At 35.7% G+C, this 18,453-nt stretch overlaps 1 protein-coding gene across 3 annotated transcripts in view; it reads right to left on the reverse strand.

The window, feature by feature from the left end:
* LOC120081442 (nicotinate-nucleotide pyrophosphorylase [carboxylating], chloroplastic) overlaps positions 1-18,141 on the reverse strand; it is a 33,711-nt gene extending 15,570 nt beyond the window's left edge. The window contains exons 1-8 of one of the 3 annotated variants that reach the window (XM_039036311.1): positions 17,827-18,139; positions 17,519-17,626; positions 15,736-15,878; positions 14,741-14,874; positions 14,564-14,627; positions 9,627-9,709; positions 8,113-8,196; positions 7,880-8,032 (exon numbers count right to left, since the gene is read on the reverse strand). In XM_039036311.1, coding sequence (XP_038892239.1) covers positions 7,880-8,032; positions 8,113-8,196; positions 9,627-9,709; positions 14,564-14,627; positions 14,741-14,874; positions 15,736-15,865 — 648 coding nt within the window. In that variant the 5' untranslated portion in view covers positions 15,866-15,878; positions 17,519-17,626; positions 17,827-18,139. Of the gene's footprint in view, positions 1-7,879; positions 8,033-8,112; positions 8,197-9,626; positions 9,710-14,563; positions 14,628-14,740; positions 14,875-15,735; positions 15,879-17,518; positions 17,706-17,826 lie in introns of all 3 variants that reach the window. The other 2 variants (XM_039036309.1, XM_039036310.1) reach the window with 2 other exon arrangements.
* Between the last annotated feature and the right edge of the window lie 312 nt (positions 18,142-18,453).

Here is an 18,453-nt window from a genome sequence, read left to right on the forward strand (position 1 = left end):
GGTGTTCATTTTAAGATCATTACCATGGATGCTTGGGAACTAATATTACCGGAAAAAAAATGTCAGGTATTCAGATGTCCAGGAAAAGGATTGATGGTTCTAATATGTAGGACTTGTTGCAATTTGTTTTACAAAATATTTAAACCAAATATTTGCTTACTATATATGAAATCTGTACATTAAAGTAAAATAAAAAAATGCAGAATCTTATTTTAAAAAATCACTCTTTTTTAATGCCCCTGTCAACATTACAAAATACATGGAAAAAATAGTGAGGGATTGCTTCTGGGATGGAGGAGAACTCAGACAGTGTCCTGACCTTGTTAATGGGAGTGGGCATCTCTTGGAGTTCAGTATGGTGGCCTCGGCATAGGGTCTTTCAAGCATAGAAAGAGTGCCCTGCTTTTATAATGGCTCTGGAGATTTGGGCAAGAGGACAGTCGGTTGCAAAAGGTAATTGTGAGTATCTACGGGGTGGAGCCTTATTCTTGGAGTACTCCTACTAATGCATATGCTTCAGGCAGAACTTGGTTTGACGTCAGAAACTCTTCGACATTTGCAAAGTTCACCAAGTATAAAGTTAGCAAGGGGGAGAGGATCAGTTTTTGGAAGAATAAATGCGCTGGTAATTTCACTCTTGAACAGAGATTTCCTGATATTTTTGCCATTTCCTTCAAAAAGAAATGAGTCTATAGCTGAGTGCTGAGTGAAGAACAAAAGAACTGGGACCTTCACCTCCGCAGAGGCTTATTTGATAGAGTTGTCAGATTGGGCTGAGTTGGTAGAGGTCATCGACATGTTTCAGTAAGGAGACGTTGAGAATTGTGTGGTGTGGCTCCTTGACCAGTCAGGGAAGTTTACAGCCACGTCAGCCTTCCTAAACTTGGTGGAGACAAGATCCCTTCTTAAAACACCTTTAATCAATGCCATTTGGAAATTCGAAGTCCCTAAGAAGGTATAAGTTTTATTTTTTTTGTGGCCCTTGCCCATAGGGGTCTCAGTACTTCGGAGAAAATGCATAACAAGTGTGAAGGCCGGGTGCCCTCCCTCTATTTATGAGGAAAAGTCAGGCCACTTGTTTCTTCATTGAGATTGACTGGAGCTTCTGAAGTTGTTTGGGTTTTCTATATGTATTCCTTTGAGGAATAGAGGACTGGTTGGTAGGTGGAAACTTAAGAAGGCCAAAATTCTAGGGGGGTACTTCAAGGGCATTATTATGGGGGTGCCAGATTGAAAGAAACCAAAGTTAAAAATCTTTTAGCAATTTTTGTAAGCATTGTACAGTATGATGCTTCTTGGTGGTGCCATACCAATTCAAAATTCTTTTGCAATTACCCTATCTCTATTATTTTTCAGGGATGGGAACTTTTTTGTAAGCAGCTTCTTGGGAGGGGATTCTCTCTTCCCCTGACCTCAGGTTGTCCCCTTTTTTCCAGTTATATACCCATATGTTTTGTATTAAAAAAAAAAAGGTTAAAAAAATGCTAATTAGTGAAGGATAATTGAAGTGGGAAGTATGCTGGCTAATTATTCTTACATGCAGCTTATAGGTATAAAATATTGCAATTGCTCACATTCTTCAACTGAACAGATACAAACTCACCCAAAAAAAAAAAAAAAAAAAAAAAAAAACCCTACAAGAAACCCCCCCAAATTAATAACAAAAGGAGTGTAATTAGTAAAGGAGATTGAAAGAGGACAAGGTAATTTTCGTCTTATACTGAAACCAATATGGCCAGCAAAAGATAGGATGTCGTCCAAGCGGTGATAGATTTATATAAATTACGCTATTATAATTCTTCTCCAGCAGGCTTTCTACTTTCTCTGTTAATCTGTTTATAACTCTTGTAAGAAAAGATGGATTTCACGTTGCTTTTTTTCTAAGATTGATATGTCAACCCCTTGAAAGACCAAGGACAAGTTCATGGACTAGTTCATTAATAGGTAATTTGGAAGGTTTGGCATGAAAGATGGAAAAGAAGTAGGAGGATCTTTAAGGAGAAGTGTTTATATGACCTCCTTCCCTTGTTAGGGTGGATATGTTATCTTTGTTTGCTCTTTTAAAATTCTTCAATGAAGTGTATTTGTGTTCCTTATCAAGAAAAGAGCAGTACTTGGAGCATCAACTAGTCAGAAGGAACTCCTAACAAATTGGAAAACTTTGCTAGTAAGATATTGCTATAATATATATTTATATTGTAATTATAATTAGTTGTCGTTTATTGTAATTTTATATCTCGGAGATTAGGGTTTCTTAGCTGCCTATATATGTGTGTGTATCTTCAGCCTGATTAATGGAATAGGATTAGAATTTTCTCTAAAACTATTGAGTACATGGTATCAGAGCAGTCTAGGATTTAGAATTTTCGTTTGACGGTTACAATAGGGTTTACGCTTATCACAAGGTTAGGATTTGAGTTGATTTCATCAAGTTTGAATGGCCGTTTGTCAACACCACCCATCCCAGGAGAAGCGCGTCGTCGTTTGATCAAGTCTGCCGTCGTCAGCCATCGGAAACGTCCGTGCATGAAGCTTATGTGCTGCCACTCTAACTCTGCTCCGTCGCCATGCGCCGGTGTGTGGGACCACTTCTCCACGTTCTGTCAGTTGGGTTCTTCTCGGCTCATCTTTTCTGATTGTTCTGTGCATTTGGTTCCATTGAAATCTACTCGGTTGAGTTATTTGGGAAAAATACCCTTTTTGCTTAGGATTTGGTGCTGTTTTGTTCAATTTGGAGTTGTTTTGTTCTTTTGGTTCACCTTTGATTTCAATTCTAGTTTGTTCTCTCCGCTCGTGAGATCTACAAATTGTTTTGTTGATTATTTCCTTTATTATGAAATTTTATATTGTACTTATTGTATTATATTTGCAGTATTTTATTCTTTCCTTATTTGTAATTATTTTATTCTTTTCTTATTTGTAATTGAGTATTTCTTCTATTTAAGAAACTCTTTCCTCTGAAGATTAATAAGAGAAAAAATAATGTTTTTTTAGCATGTTTATTAGCTCACAATGGATGAAGTTAAGCATATGGTAGTATCTAATGTAATTCCCCTAGCATCGAAGATAATTGAACACTAGGGGTGTTAAAAAAACCCGATGACCCGAAAAAACCGATCAACCCAACCCAATCCTGGTTGGGTTGGGTTGGTTCATGGGTTCAACTAATATAACCCGAACCAACCCGAATTTATTATTAACTTTAATATATATTTTTTTTATTACTTATAACAACAATTATTTATTAAACATATATTGATTTAATTTTATTTTAATTCAATATTTTTTAATAATTTACTCTTCAACAACTCTTAAAAGTAGTTTTTTTTGCACTTTAGAAAGAAAATTTTCACTTAAATTGAAATTGAGTTGTTAATCTTAATTCAATATATGAAAATAATTAAATTAGATTTTTACATATTTATGTTTTGCTTCTTTTTAGAACAAAATTTTAAATAAATGACCCGATTAACCCAAACCAATCCGAACAATTGGGTTGAAGTAGGGTTATTTGGGTTGAAGAAATTTATAACCCGAACAATTGGGTTGGGTCTAAAAAGTCTTTCAACCCAACCCAACCCAACCCATGAACACAAGTTAAACGGATCAAATTACTATGATTGGCGTCAGACGATTCAATTTTATTTGCATAGTATAGATATGGATGATTATGTGACTGAGGAGCCACCAAAAGATGAAAAGAATTCTATTGAAAGTGAGGTTGTTGGTTTGGTAGATCATTGTGATTTTGTGAAAGAACTCTTAGAATTCTTAGAATTTCTATACTCTGAAAAAAAATACGTTCATAGGATATTTGATGTTTGTATGCCATTCTTTCGAGTTGAACAGAAAGCAAAATCTGTTACAAGTTACTTTATGAGACTTAAGAAGACAGTTGCTGAACTTGCTTTACTATTGTCATTTAGTCCCGATATCAAAGTTCGATAACCTCAATGAGAAAAGATGGTTGTTATGATATTTTTTAATGGACTTTTACCTGAGTTTGGAATGGCTATAACACAAATTCTTTCTGATTTTGAAATTCCGTCATTTAGAAGAAGCCTTTAGTCGTGTTCTTCGTATTGAGAGTTCTCAATCTAGTTCGTCTGTTTCTCAACCTAACAGTGTTCTTATGAGTAAGAATAATAATAACTCCCACGTTACTTTAGGGATGACTAACAACAGAAGCCTAGTTATGATAATCGAAGATCAGATTTTCAGGAGATCGTTTGTCACTATTGTCATAAGCTAGGACATATGAAACATGATTGTTGAAAGTTGTATAAGACTCAACAATCTCAACATGCTCAATAGCTTCCACCAATGATATGGCTGAGAAGTCTGTTACCTTATCTGTTGTCTGTTGATGACTTTGCTAAATTTCAAGTATTCAAGGAATCCTTGCAGGCATCTTCTTCATCAAATCCTATCGCCACCATTGCCAAGATAGGTAATATGAAATGTCTTCTTACATCATCTACCAAATGGGTCATAGACTCTGGTGCCACCACTCATATGATAGGTAATTCTAACTTATTTTCTATGCCTTTGTCTCCTGTCTCATCTCCGTTTGTCATTTTGGCAGATAGATCAACCTCCTCTGTTATTGGATCCGACACCATTTCTCTCACTCCATTACTTTCTTGTCCTCTGTATTACATTTGCATCAATTGTTTTTTAATTTAATTTCTATTAGCCAGCTTACTCGTGACCTTAATTGTTTTGTCTCGTTTTTTTTCTGGTTATTGTTTGTTTCAGGATCGTATGACGAAGAAGATTATTAGTAGAGGACATGAGTCGGGGAGTCTTTACATTTTTGACCATCAAATATCAAAAGTTGGGGCTTGCTCTGGTGTTACATCCCCGTTTGAAGTCCATTATCGTTTGGGTCATCCATCGTTGTTTGTGTTGAAGAAACTTTATCTAGAATTTCAATCCTTATCGTCTTTGAATTGTGATTCATGTCAGTTTTCTAAATTTCATCGTCTTAATTCTAGTCGTAGAGTTCATAAACAAGCTAGTGCTCCTTTTGAGTTAGTCCATTATGATATTTGGGGTCCTTGTCTAGTCGTGTCCCAAACAGGTTTTTGTTACTTTGTTACTTTTGTTGATAATTATTCTCGTGTGACTTGATTATACTTAATAAAAAATTGTTCCGAGTTATTGTCTCATTTTTATGCTTTTTATGCTGAGATTCGAAATCAATTTAATGCCTCTATCAAAACCTTGCGAACTGATAATGTTGGTGAATATTTCTCTCATGTACTTGGATCTTACTTATGTGGTCATAGCATCATTCATCAATCCTCTTGCACAGACACTCCATCTCAAAATGGAGTTTCTAAAAGAAAGAACAGACACCTCCTTGAAGCAGCCCGCGCCTTATCCTTTCAAATGCATGTTCCAAAGCAATTTTGGATTGATGCTGTGTCTATTGCTTGCTTCTTGATTAATAGAATGCCTTCCTCTATCCTCAATAGAGAGATTCCTTATCATACTCTTTTTCCTACAAAATCTTTATTTCTTGTTGCTCCTAAGATCTTTGGTTGTGTTTGTTTTGTTCAGCATATTCATCCAAATCGTATCAAATTAGATCCGAAATCTTTGAAATGAAATTTCTTAGGCTATTCGCGTGTTCAAAATGGTTATCGTTGTTATTGTCCTACTCTGAACAGGTTTCTCGTATCTCTTGATGTTACATTTTTCGAAGATATACTCTTTAGTCTATCACCATTGAGTCTGTGTCAGAGGGAGGATGAAGATCTTTTTATCTATGAGATTACATCTTTTACATCATCTTCTCCCCCACCTTCCTCTGTGTCTCTTCTTTTTGACCCTCCGATTACTCGAGTCTACTCCAGGCGTCCTCCACAACCACCTTCAAACCCATGTCCTCCACCACTGACTTCTTCGACATTTGATCCGAAACGGAGTGATGATCTTCCCATTGCCTTTCGAAAAGGTAAATGCACTTGTACTTACCCTATTTTTTCGTTTGTTTCTTATGACCAATTGTCTTCTCCCACTTATTCCTTTATTACATCGCTTGATTCCACCTCTATCCCTAACTCTGTTAATGAAGCTTTATCTCATCCCGGGTGGTGTAGTGCAATGATTGAGAGATGACTGCTTTGGATGATAATGGTACTTGGGATCTCGTTTCGCATCTAGGTGGAAAGAAGGCTATTGGGTTTAAATGGGTGTTCATTGTAAAGGTCAATCCCGATGGAATAGTGGCTCGGTTGAAAGCTTATCTTGTTGCCAAAGGTTATGCCCAAATCTACAAACTGATTATTCTGATACATTTTCTCCTGTTGTTAAATTAACTTCCATTCAATTCTCTATATTGATGGCTGCTACTAACAATTGGCCTTTGCATCAACTTGATATTAAGAATGTTTTTCTTCATGGTTATCTTTAAGAGGAAGTCTATATGGAGCAACCACTTGGGTTTGTTGCTCAGGGGGAGAATGATAAGGTGTGTCGCCTTCGAAAATCTTTGTATGGACTGAAACAAAGTCCTTGTACATGGTTTGTTAAGTTTAGTCTAAGCACTCGAATGTTTTGGTATGAAGAAAAGTAAGTCTGATCATTCTGTTTTCTATCGACGATCTGACAATGGTATTACTTTGCTTGTTGTATATGTTGATGATATGTTATCACTAGAAATGATGTATTGGGTATATCCTCTCTCAAGACTTTTCTCCAGGTCAATTTCATACCAAAGATTTGGGGCCATTGAAGTATTTCTTGGGTATTGAAGTAATGAGAAGCAAGAAAGGTATTTACCTGTCCCAACGAAAATACGTACTTGATTTGTTGTCTGAGACAAGTAAACTAGGAGTCAAACCCATGTAGTACTCCGATGATACCAAATTTGCAACTTGCTAATGAAGGAGAATTGTTTAAAGATCTTGAGAGATATAGAAGATTAATTGGAAAATTGAACTATTTAACAGTGATAAGACCTAACATTGCTTATTCTGTGAGTATTGTGAGTCAGTTTATGTCTTCCCCGACTGTAAATCATTGGGCTACAGTTGAACAAATCCTATGTTATTTAAAAGTTGCACCTGGACGTGGGATCTTATATAAAGATCATGGTCATACAAGGGTTGAATGTTTTTTAGATGTTGATTGGGTTGGATCTCGAAAAGATAGGAGATCGACCTCTGGATATTGTGTTTTTGTAGGAGGAAACTTGGTGTCGTGGAAAAGTAAGAAACAGAATGTAGTTTCCCGTTCGAGTGCTGAGTCAGAATATAGAGCTATGACACAATCTGTGTGTGAAATAGTGTGGATACATCAACTTCTGTCTGAGATGGGCTTCAGTGTTACTGTGCCAGCTAAACTATGGTGTGATAATCAAGTTGTTCTCCATATTGCATCCAACCCATTATTTTATGAACGAACTAAACATATTGAAGTGGACTGTCATTTTATTTGCGAGAAAATACAAGAAGGTTTGATATTTACAGGATATGTGAAGACTGGAGAACAATTGAGAGATAGTCTTACTAAAGCAGTAAACAGAGCAATAATAAGCTATCTGTGTAACAAGCTGGGCATGAATGACATATTTGCTCCAGCTTGAGGGGGAGTGTTATAATATATATTTATATTGTAATTATAATGAGTTGCCCTTTATTGTAATTTTATATCTCCTAGATTAGGGTTTCTTAATTGCCTATATATATGTGTGTGTATGTGTATGTATCTTCAAGCCTGATTAATGGAATAAGATCATTATTCTCTCTAAAACTATTGAGCACAAATATCATGTACAAAAGATAAACTAACAAAAAGGACTCAGAATAGCTAAAAAAAACAATTTATTGGACTTATTAAAAAAAAAAAAACTTAAAATTTGGGAAAGTACCTCAACGTTCATTTTAAGATTTCTTTGTTGCAGATACAAGTCGACAGATTTAATGGCATTTGAGATGCCTCCAGCTGCTGATATATGATTATCTTTTATCAACACCATATCAAATAAACCCATCCTGTGGTTTTGACCTCCACCAATTAATACCTGTAAAAACATCAGTAAAGAATAAGTGTAGAAGGTCAAAAAAGTTACTGTAAAAAGTGAACCAAGGAAGTGATATACACCGCCCACTTATCCACCAAACGTAAACCTGGGGCAGTTTTTCTTGTTTCCAGAATGCATGCAGGGCTTGCAGCATCTGCCATTGCCTGCAAAATTCCCAGTGACATGTACTTATTAATACTACCTAACATGAGAAATAGGCAAAATAACATAAAATCCAAGTGTACTAAAAATTAAGGGCTAGTCTGACAATGCTTTCATGATCTTTTAAGAAAATGGTCACAGCGATCAGTTTAAAATCATTATATAAAGAATCAGTTACATTGCAGCAAATGAACAATTATAATTTATAGCAGGTAATTTTTTTTAATGCAAAATAACACAAAATCCAAGTGTACTAAAAATTAAGGGCTGATCTGACAAAGCTTTCACAAGACAAGATGGGAAACAAGCGTGTGTTCCATGGGCTTGTTTGAGTCTAAGAGTGCACATAGAAGATGATAAGCAACCACACACGGGCAAGATGGCCACAATCATGCAAGGCAACACACGTGTGCATGTGCCAAAGGCATGCACATAAGGATCTATGCCAAATCTAGAATTTTCATTCCAGAGAGCTTCACTTAAAATTTCGTTGAAAATAATCTACCAGTAAACAATCCAAAATTTTCATTTATAAAATTGAACAATAAATTTGAATTTTCCACTACAAATTTTCATTTTATAAAATCGCTGCTTGTGACTTTATTATCTATCTTATCAAGCAAATTTTGGTTTCCTACTATAAGACTCACATTATGTATCTTGTCAATCATATCTTTGAGTACAATAGGGGCTGGGAGGATTCAAACTACAAACTTTGTGGTCACTACCACATACAGATTGAGGAGGCTTGATCCAATGAATATACATCTACCATTTGGAAAGGAAAAAAATATTGAAGATATATTTTAAGTACTTACATTTTAAAAATATAATACGTCATCGTTCCTTTTTTTTTTTTTTTTTTTTTGAATATTACACAAAAAAAAGAAGAAAAGTATTCACCCAAGTGGTGTTTTAGAGGCTCAAATCCACAACCCTTTCAGGGGGCGGGCTAAGGCGCATGAGCCACCATGCAAAAAAGCAATTTTCGTAAGTGTAATGAACTTTCAAATTAATAATATAAAACTTTCAAAAGTTGAGTAGGGCTGCTTAATACATCAGGGTCCATTGGAAAGTCACCACTACGGGACGTAGGTGGGGTGAGGCCCCAACAATGTCAAGCGCACATAGGCACAGCCCATGCAAGCACAACATGTGGTTGGAACACACATAGTGTGCATAGCACAGTCAGCGTCTGATGCCATTGGCTGCCTCACCCCATTGTGTCCTTATATTTATTTATTATTATTATTATTTTTCTTTTGAAAAGGGAAAATCTCCATTGATATAATGAAAATAGTCAAAAGCTCAGATTACAAGTAAACATAATAGAGCAAACTATAAGATGAGATAGTTTATATATGACATGGAAGAAATCGATACAATCAAGCTACTTCATGATTGCATCATATCGCAAGGGAAACAAGAGAACCTTAGTTAAAGTTGCAATTCCACTCATTCTCTGCATAAAGTTTAGTGCCACCCGTTCGGCTACAAGGATGCTTTGTGCTTGCCCTGCGTATAAAAAAAATTAGGAATTTTTAATTGATAAGAATATTTTTTTCCTTTGTATTCTCCTAATATCACAAAAACAAACCCATGATATGGATATGATAGTTTACCATTTTCCACTTAAGTCATGCAGACACATCAAGAAGCGCTTTCCAATCTCGAATGATCATGGAAAAGTTTAATTATAAGAATTTCCTATGTCTGTAGCACTATGATGAAGAGGTGATCTTTACACCAAGAAAAACGAACCACATGCCCCACAAACGAATTTCCAAGACAAACGAAGATGCTTTACTTCAAATGCTCTTTGGTTCCTTTCCAACCAAATGCCCCACGAAAGCACCATAGCAACACAATTCATTAGAATCTCAGCTTTTTCTTTCAAGTGCCATCCTTTTAGAATCCTAACAAGCACACATCTACATGTTTAGGCAGGCAGGCTAAGAAACCTAATTCCTTGTGAACAAAGGCCCCACCCTCATAGGCAAAAGAACAGTGAAAAAATAAGCGGTTTAAGGATTCACCCTCTTATAACAAAGGTGGAATGAAGATGAAAAACCACGCAATGGCTACATCCTTTTAAGATCTTCCCATGGGTGTTTAGTCTTCTACGAGAAAGAGATCAAAGGAAGACCTTCACTTTCTTAGGAATGTTAAACTTCTGTATCTAGTTAACATGGGGAGATTTCAACTAGGGCATAGTTTCTGTAAGTTTTGGGAAGCCTGACATGGAGGAAAAACTGCTCAAAAAAATCAAAGGACCAAGCCACTTTGTCCGGTCCCCCTCCAAGCTGCACCAAATCTATTTTGTTCACTCCACTAAATCTCTCTTAGCAGATATGGGTGATAGAACCACTTTTTTGGAGTCTTCTTTGGCTCATGGTATATGGAAAGACAAATAACCCAAGAAGATCAAATGTTTCCTTTTGGAGTTAGCTCACAAGGGCATAAACACTAAAGATACCCTCCAAAAACGAATGTTGAATATGGCATTATCTCCCGGATGGTGTTCTATGTGTAGGACAAATGATGAAACTCAAGACCACCTCTTCCTTCATCGCTCATTTGCTCGGAAATTTTGGAGTAAACTATGCATTGCTTTTAATTGGTCTTTGGTGCTCCCAAGAGATACTCACCCTAGCTCCATTCTCCTGGGTCACCCTTTCAGAAATGTCAAAGCTCTTTTGTGCTTCCATATAGTTTGCACCTATTTTTGGGTTCTATGGAAGGAAAGAAACCAAAGAATCTTAATGGCGAAGGACCATCCATTCAAAACGTTCTTTGACCTTGTTATTTATTATGCTATTTCCTGGTGTAAAAGTTCTCATCTTTTTGTTTCTTACTCTGATGCCAACAAGGATTGTTTAACAGGGTTGACCCTGGCCCATAAAGAAAGAGGAAAATAATCAACCACCAATTGGAAAGGCATCTTTTATCTGGCACAAGGTCATGAAACAACCACTACTTACTCACCCACTGAAAAACCTTTCAAAATTCTCCTATCACAACAATAATTTACCAAACAGCTAAAAGAGTCTCCTTCAACTCTCTTGCTCCAAAGATTTTTCCATGGGGCCTCCCATTAAGAATCACAAAAAAGTAGACGGCGGAAAAGATTAAGTCTTAAACATGATTCATCACACTTGGGTCTTATGAAGTCTTTTTTTTAAAAAAACATAATAATAATAATAATAATAATAATTTAACAAAAATTAAGTCAGGAGAAGAAAATACAAAAGAGAGTACCACAGAAAGAACATAAGATCCATTAAATCACCAAGAAAGCCGCCTAGCAAAGGAACCAACCCCTATGACAAAGGGGAGGATGAATAAGCACCTCTTCCATAATGTCCTGATAATCTCCATTGGAAGCCAAACTACCATCAAATATTTTAAGAGATATATCCCAGTTTTCATTGCAAGCTGAAAAGTGAATGTGAAATCTTCCCCCTAATACACAATCCATATTTTTCAATGCCCTCTTTCACAAAACATACTGAGCCAAAGCAATAGATGAAGATCTTTGGACAAAACTCATAATGTTAATCCTCTCAAGTGACAAATCAAGAGAAAAATCTTATCTTTGGACGACATCCTTCAAAAGATTGACAAAGAAAATGGTGCATGAAAAGGTAGGTTAGCAATCAACTGGGCAAAGAGAGATTTATTTCCTTTTCCTTTTGGTTAACGAACTGTTGAGTATCCTTGTTGATGTAATACATGAGAAAGGGGATTATAAAGGCTTTTTAGTTGGCAAGGAAAAAGTTCATGTTCCAATCCTCCAATATGCTGATGATACATTACTATTTTGCAATGATGATGACAAAAGTTTGAATGCATTAATTAATGCCATTGATTTATTTCAATGGTGTTCGCGCCAAAAGGTTAATTAGGAAAACTCTGCTTTATGTGGAGTTAATATTGATGAAAAAGGGTGCTGGTCACTGCTTCTAGTTTGAATTGCAAAACAAAACATTACCTTTTCTTTATCTTGGTCTCCCTCTTGGAGGGTATCCAAAAAATGTTTCTTTTTGGCAGCCAATAATTTGATAAAATTCAGAAAAAGATGGACAGATGGAGCCGTTTTAATTTGTCAAGGGGGGGTAAACACACTTTGATCAAGGCAGTTCTCTCAAGTATTCCAATTTAATACTTGTCTTCTTTTGCAATGCCTTCGAAAGTGATCTCAGAACTAGAGAAGATTATGAGAAAGTTCTTTTGGGAAGGTTTAGATGGATGCAAGATTAATCACCTTATCAGATGGGAGTTAGTTTCCAAACAACAAAAACATGGAGGCCTTGGTTTTGGTGATCTAGAGAACCAAAATGTGGCTCTCTTGGCAAAATGGGCTTGGAGGTCTATACATGAGAAAGAAGCTCCTTGGTGTGTAAGGTAGTAAAAAGTATTCATGGTAGTGATTCATTTGAATGGCACACAGCTGGAAAAGAAGGGAGAAGCGTTAGAAGTCCTTGGATTACTATTTCCCAAATTTGGAAAAAGTTGCATCATTTGCATCCTTTAAACTTGGTAATGGCATTAAAATTTCTTTTTGGCAGCATTATTGGTTGTGTTCCTCTCCCCTGAGTTCTTTGTTTCCAAAATTATATAGAATTACCTTGTCTTCTGAAAGTTCAGTTTTTTAACATTGGGATTCAACTACTTTATCATGGTCAATTACTTTCAAAAGATTACTAAAAGATAATGAAATTCAGGATTTTTAAAATCTTTTACTGTTATTAGAAGGTAAGAGGATAGCTGATGTGCAAAATTGTAGATCTTGGTCTTTAGATGCTTCAGATACTTTTTCGGTGAAATCATTATTCAAGCATTTGAAATCATCTTCACCAATAGATAGTCTGTTGTACAAAAACTTATGGAAATCAAGCTGTCCAAGGAAAATAAATATTATAATTTGGAATTTTGAAGACAGACAACATATCTTCTTTGAATGTCATTATTCTTTGGAATTATGGAGGAAATTGTTTGCAACATTCAATCTTCACCGGGTTTTCAGCAATGTTTTCAAGAAGAATGTGGCTCAGCTTATCATCGGTCCTTTTTTAAAAGCTCACTCACTTCAGTTATGGATTAATGCAATTAAAGCAGTTTTGACAGAAATTTGGATTGAGAGAAATCAGTATATTTTTCAAGAAAAGTCTCTTCAATGGTTTGACCGTTATGAGATTGCAAGAGTTAAAGCTTCTTCTTGGTGTTCACTATCCAAGAATTTTTCGAATTATTCAGTTCAAGATATGTCTTAATTGGAATGCTTTCATTCATTCTACATAGTATTTTTAGACACACGGTTTTCTATTGTATTTGAAATATTCGTGTTGGGGTATGATGAGGATGCTATAGGTGCGTCAACCTAATTGAGATAGCCAGGTGCATCTACTGATCCCTAGTTCTTATTTTTAGTAGTTTCTTGTAATTTGAGTATTAGTTTCTTTTCATTTCATCAATGAAAAGTGGTGTTTCCTTTTCAAAAAAAATAAGAGGATGTGGGCGAAGACTCGAGTCTAAAAAGTAGAGAAAGAGACAAACTCTATGTGGCAAGAAGGGCAAAATGAATAAGTCCAAAGAAACATTTCATCAATATATGAAAACAGGGTGAACCCCAAACATCACAAAGTGATTACAAAAGCAAGCGCTAATTACTAGCTAAAAAAGATAAGCTAGAATGAGTGAATCATTGCTTTGCTTTCAAAAGCAGTCCTCTGAAATGGAAATGGTGGAAAGGGAAAGGAAAATCATCCTTCAAACACTGACATGAAGATAATAAACGCTTTGGAGGAGGAAAATTAAGAGTGTGGAAAACAAATTAGGGATTTTATACCAATCTAATGGTCCTTCTAAAAACAAACGTGAGACTTTTCCAACGAAAAACCTAATAAAGTTATTGATATTACCAAGGTCCCTTGATTGTGTCTTTAGTCACAAAGGTCAAAGCCCACTCAGCACACTAACAAACATATTAGATCATATTTTGCAATGCCACAAAATATTAGGCTCTAAGAGCACCACATAAATTTTTCCATAAAGGAAGAGGATCCTACTAGCTAGATCCCCTATATTCAATCTTCCCCATTGAAAAACTTGGATAAGGATGAAGTGTTGGGGAAATTCCTACATAAAGTGTCAAAGAAGAAGTGCCTTGTAAAGCTAACCAAGCCAAACAGCCACCCAACCCTTTTTCATGAGCATGTCCAAACATATATAAAAGTAATAATAAATTAAAAATAAAAAATTAAATATAAAAAATCGAGCACTTCAAATCATGTGCTTGGAGTATCCCATAACAACACTATGCCCAACAACAGAGTTTTGTTAGGCTTCCTAGAGAGTTTCTATTCTTACCAGAAACTTTTCCAAATTGCAGTCCTTTATGAATATAATCTCCATCCTTTTGAGACCATTCCACCTGAAGACAAAATGTGGATTCGGATGAATGGGAACACATCCATCTCATAAATAACTCGATAAGAACCAAAAAAAAGAAGGGGAGGGAGGGATGAGAAAGAACATCAACATTACCCTACTTGAAGGATCAACCTCCTGGAACACCATGTCAGCAAGAGCAATACCAGCGACAACGCCATCCTCTTTGGCCAAAAAGAAAGCATCCACTACCATGTCAGAGGGAATGGTTGCTAGAGATGTTACATCACCTACAATTGTGTTGAGAATACTATCAGGATAAATGTTAGAAATATTAAAAGGATACTAAGGATTGATATGTTAGTCATTGGTTAGGGAGTCTATCAGTAGAAAATGATTACAAAAGGACTGAGTGGGAAGGGGTGAAGGTAAGCAATTAATTAGTTGTTTGTGCTTGAGTTTGCTTAAATTTGGGGGTGTTATTTTTTCCGTATTTCCATATACTTCAAGATATCAATACAATTTCTATTTTAACTCTTTGGTTTCTATTTCAATTCTGTGGTTCCTGTAAAACTGATACAAATGTGATGCCTCAGGAATTGGATCTTAAAAGAGCATCCCAGGCATGACATAACATGCAGGAGATGTAATCAATCTGACGCAGGCGGCTAGGTCTATGTCATTGGAAGTTGGCCCATTAGAATGGTTGTTGGGAATTAGAGATTGATCTAAAATCAGATTTGAGAATGGTATTCATAAAGGAAACAATAGAAAAGTGATAAAGAAAATAGTAGAATATCATGCTAAGACTTGGATCTACAAGCATTGGCTAGGAGATACTTGAATGGAAATTGCTTAGAATTTTATTGTCTTGCTGGACCTCAGTCACAGAAGCTCACATTGATGATTTGAATGCTTCCGTAAACTTCTTATCCAACCAAAATAGGACTTAAAATCGAAAGCATACCTAGGAAGCAAAAACTATGCTAGGGGTTACTTGGCAAATGAAAATTTCAGCAACTAGTTCATTTTTTTTTTTTTTTTCATTTTTTATATTCTTCAGGTGCAATTTGCATCAAAATGAATAGGAGGTAATCCCAAACATCACCATAGAATCTTTCAAAAAGTTAATATCAAGTAATCTATTATACCAAAATCAGCAGAATCTTCTGCAAGGGCTAACTTGATGATGCCACGCAAATCATAGGTAGGGTGAGATGGAGGCTGGATTGCTACTGATGCAACTGATATCCCAGAATCTTTTGATACAGATGTAGACATTGCGATAATTTTTCTGAAGTTGTTGAGTCATTAACAAATGGAAAAGCTAACAAGTCACCATAAATCTTTACAGCACAAACAGATCAGTTCTACATTATAATAAAAGAACCATTACATGAAAATTTTACAGGACGTCAAATTTTCTTGACATAAAGTGCTTCATTACATCATTACAAACAAGATAGTACTAAAAGTGGATCACAAGTTTGACAAACTCTTCTTCTTTTTTGGGTAAAAGAAACAATTTGTTGATATGTATAAGGGGAGAACCCCAAGCAAAGATATTACAATAAATATCTCCAATTACTAACTAAAAAAGATCAACTGAAGTGAGTGAAAGGGTGCTTTAATTTACACCAAGAAAAAGCAGTAGACAAAACAAGTTCTAAAAATCGAGCATTAGAAGAACACGTATCATTAAAAATTCTTCCGTTCCTTTCACCCATAAAAACAAGTTTGACAAACTCTTTTAATGTCTGAGACATGGAAGTTGGGCCTAGCTAAGATATAAAACCAATTAAAAGTTGGGCCAAACTAAGAAATCTTACTTCTTTTAACTCGTTATTGTATTAGTATGAATAAGAGAGTACTAAAAAGTGGATCAGGAGTTTTGACAAACTCTTCTAATGTTTGATACACCATCAACAGTAATTGAGATTGAGGTTGAACACATGTCAACGATCTTACATTCTAAGATATATGCATTGTGAGTTTGCTTCTAAAGGGTGGCGTTTTCCTTTTAGTACTTTTGGGGTGGCTAGTTGTCTCCCCAAGAAGATTGATGATTGCATGATGGAGGGTCTTGATTGTAGGAGCTTTTGCGGAAAAGGAAAAATCCTTTGGAGATATGCTACTCGTGCACCTTTGTGGTGCCTTTGGAAAGAAAGGAATAGTAGGTTGTTTGAAGATGTGTTTATGTCTTTTGATTCTTTTTGGGATCTTGTTCAGAATAAGTGTCTTGACGGTGGACAAATTACAAAAAATTCTTTTTTAATCATAGCCTTCTCATGATTATTAACAAGTGGGGGACTCTTCTTGTTTAGTCTTGCGGGAGGGGGTTCCCTCTACCCCCTACCCTTAGGTTGTTCTTTTGGTTCTCTTGATGAATATACACCTTTGTTTCTTATAAAAAAATATTAACTAGTAATCATTCAAAAAACACATGAGTGTACATGTTAATATCATCCAAACTAAATAACAATCAACACAAACAGAAGCCAACTTTTCCTTTAGTTCCTAACGTTTTCCTTATTATATTGGTTTTGAAAAAAAAACATCCTCATTATAGAATGTACTTAACATGCATTGAATTTCTTTTTTTTTTTTTTTTTTTTTTTTTATGTGAGTATTTGGACCAGCTTACGCACACCTTGATTAATCTCACAGGAAAACCTAACTAACCGTACAAAATTTAAATTACTAAAAGAAAATCGTAAAATATTAAATCATAGGTAGGTGGCCACCTTGTATTAAACTCATTCCCTCCAAGCCCTTTTATTAAACCCATGGCCCGTTTTGACTACTAGGCCAACCCATAACGGTTGAGTTTCCCATTCCGTCTTAAACCCTTTCTTTTTCTTATCCCAAATTGCATAAGCCAAGTAGAAATTCTTTTGCAACATACATGATGACTCCAGGACACCATGCAAATACCTGGAACCTAAGCCGCGAGCAGTAGAGATTGGAATGTATGTTAACCCTCTAGAACAGCCCCGCAATTCCTTATGTCCACAGCATTGCCAGAGATGCCCGAAAGAGGGTCTATACAAATTCAGTATATACATCAACCCAAATGACTTACTTGACTGTGCAGATAAAGTAGAATTGCGATTGTACGAGTCTGCAAATACAAATAATGCGCGTGTATGAGTATGAATACAAGCAAGACCTTGTGAATCATGATAAATGCAAATTTAGACCTATTTGAACATGAAGAATCTAGAAAGTGAAGAGAAAATCACCTTGCCAGCGGTGGATGAGTAATTCCAACTGTGGAAATGCCGAAAACTGACGAATATATTGCCTGTCTGAGAGAGAAATAAAGAGAAATTGAGGGCGAAGGGGAACTGAAAAGCGAGCAGAGAGCAAGGGAGATTCAGAGAGAATTGAAGGGCGAGGACTGGTGAAGGGTTCGACTGTGAGAAATAAGAATGAACAAGTGATAAATAAAAAGTTTGCTTTCAAGAACGCCTTTCTTCTGCTTTCTTCTTGGCCTCAGGTCCAGGTAAAGTCGGTTTGAGAATTGATAATGGGGAAGAGAGGACCACATTTGCGCGGGTAATTTTGTCATGGACCGATGATGAGAAGAAGAGAATAATAATAATAATGGGATACTCTCGAGAGTTAGGTTGAGTTGAATCGGTAATAATAGTATGTAGGTATTATTGAATTGTATAGTTAGATTTAAGTCATGGATATCTTATTTAGTTTTTTTTTTGTAATCTAAAAAAGCCTGCATTTTTATGAGTTTTATAGGCTTTTTGTTTTTTCGTTTTTGCTTTTTTTCTTAACTTTTTGTTTCACAATTCAACGACACATGTACTTTTCTAAATTCTTAACACTCATTGAGATGTGAACTCAATAAATAA

The sequence above is a fragment of the Benincasa hispida genome, chromosome 7, assembly GCF_009727055.1.
Source record: "Benincasa hispida cultivar B227 chromosome 7, ASM972705v1, whole genome shotgun sequence".
Lineage (NCBI taxonomy): Eukaryota > Viridiplantae > Streptophyta > Magnoliopsida > Cucurbitales > Cucurbitaceae > Benincasa > Benincasa hispida.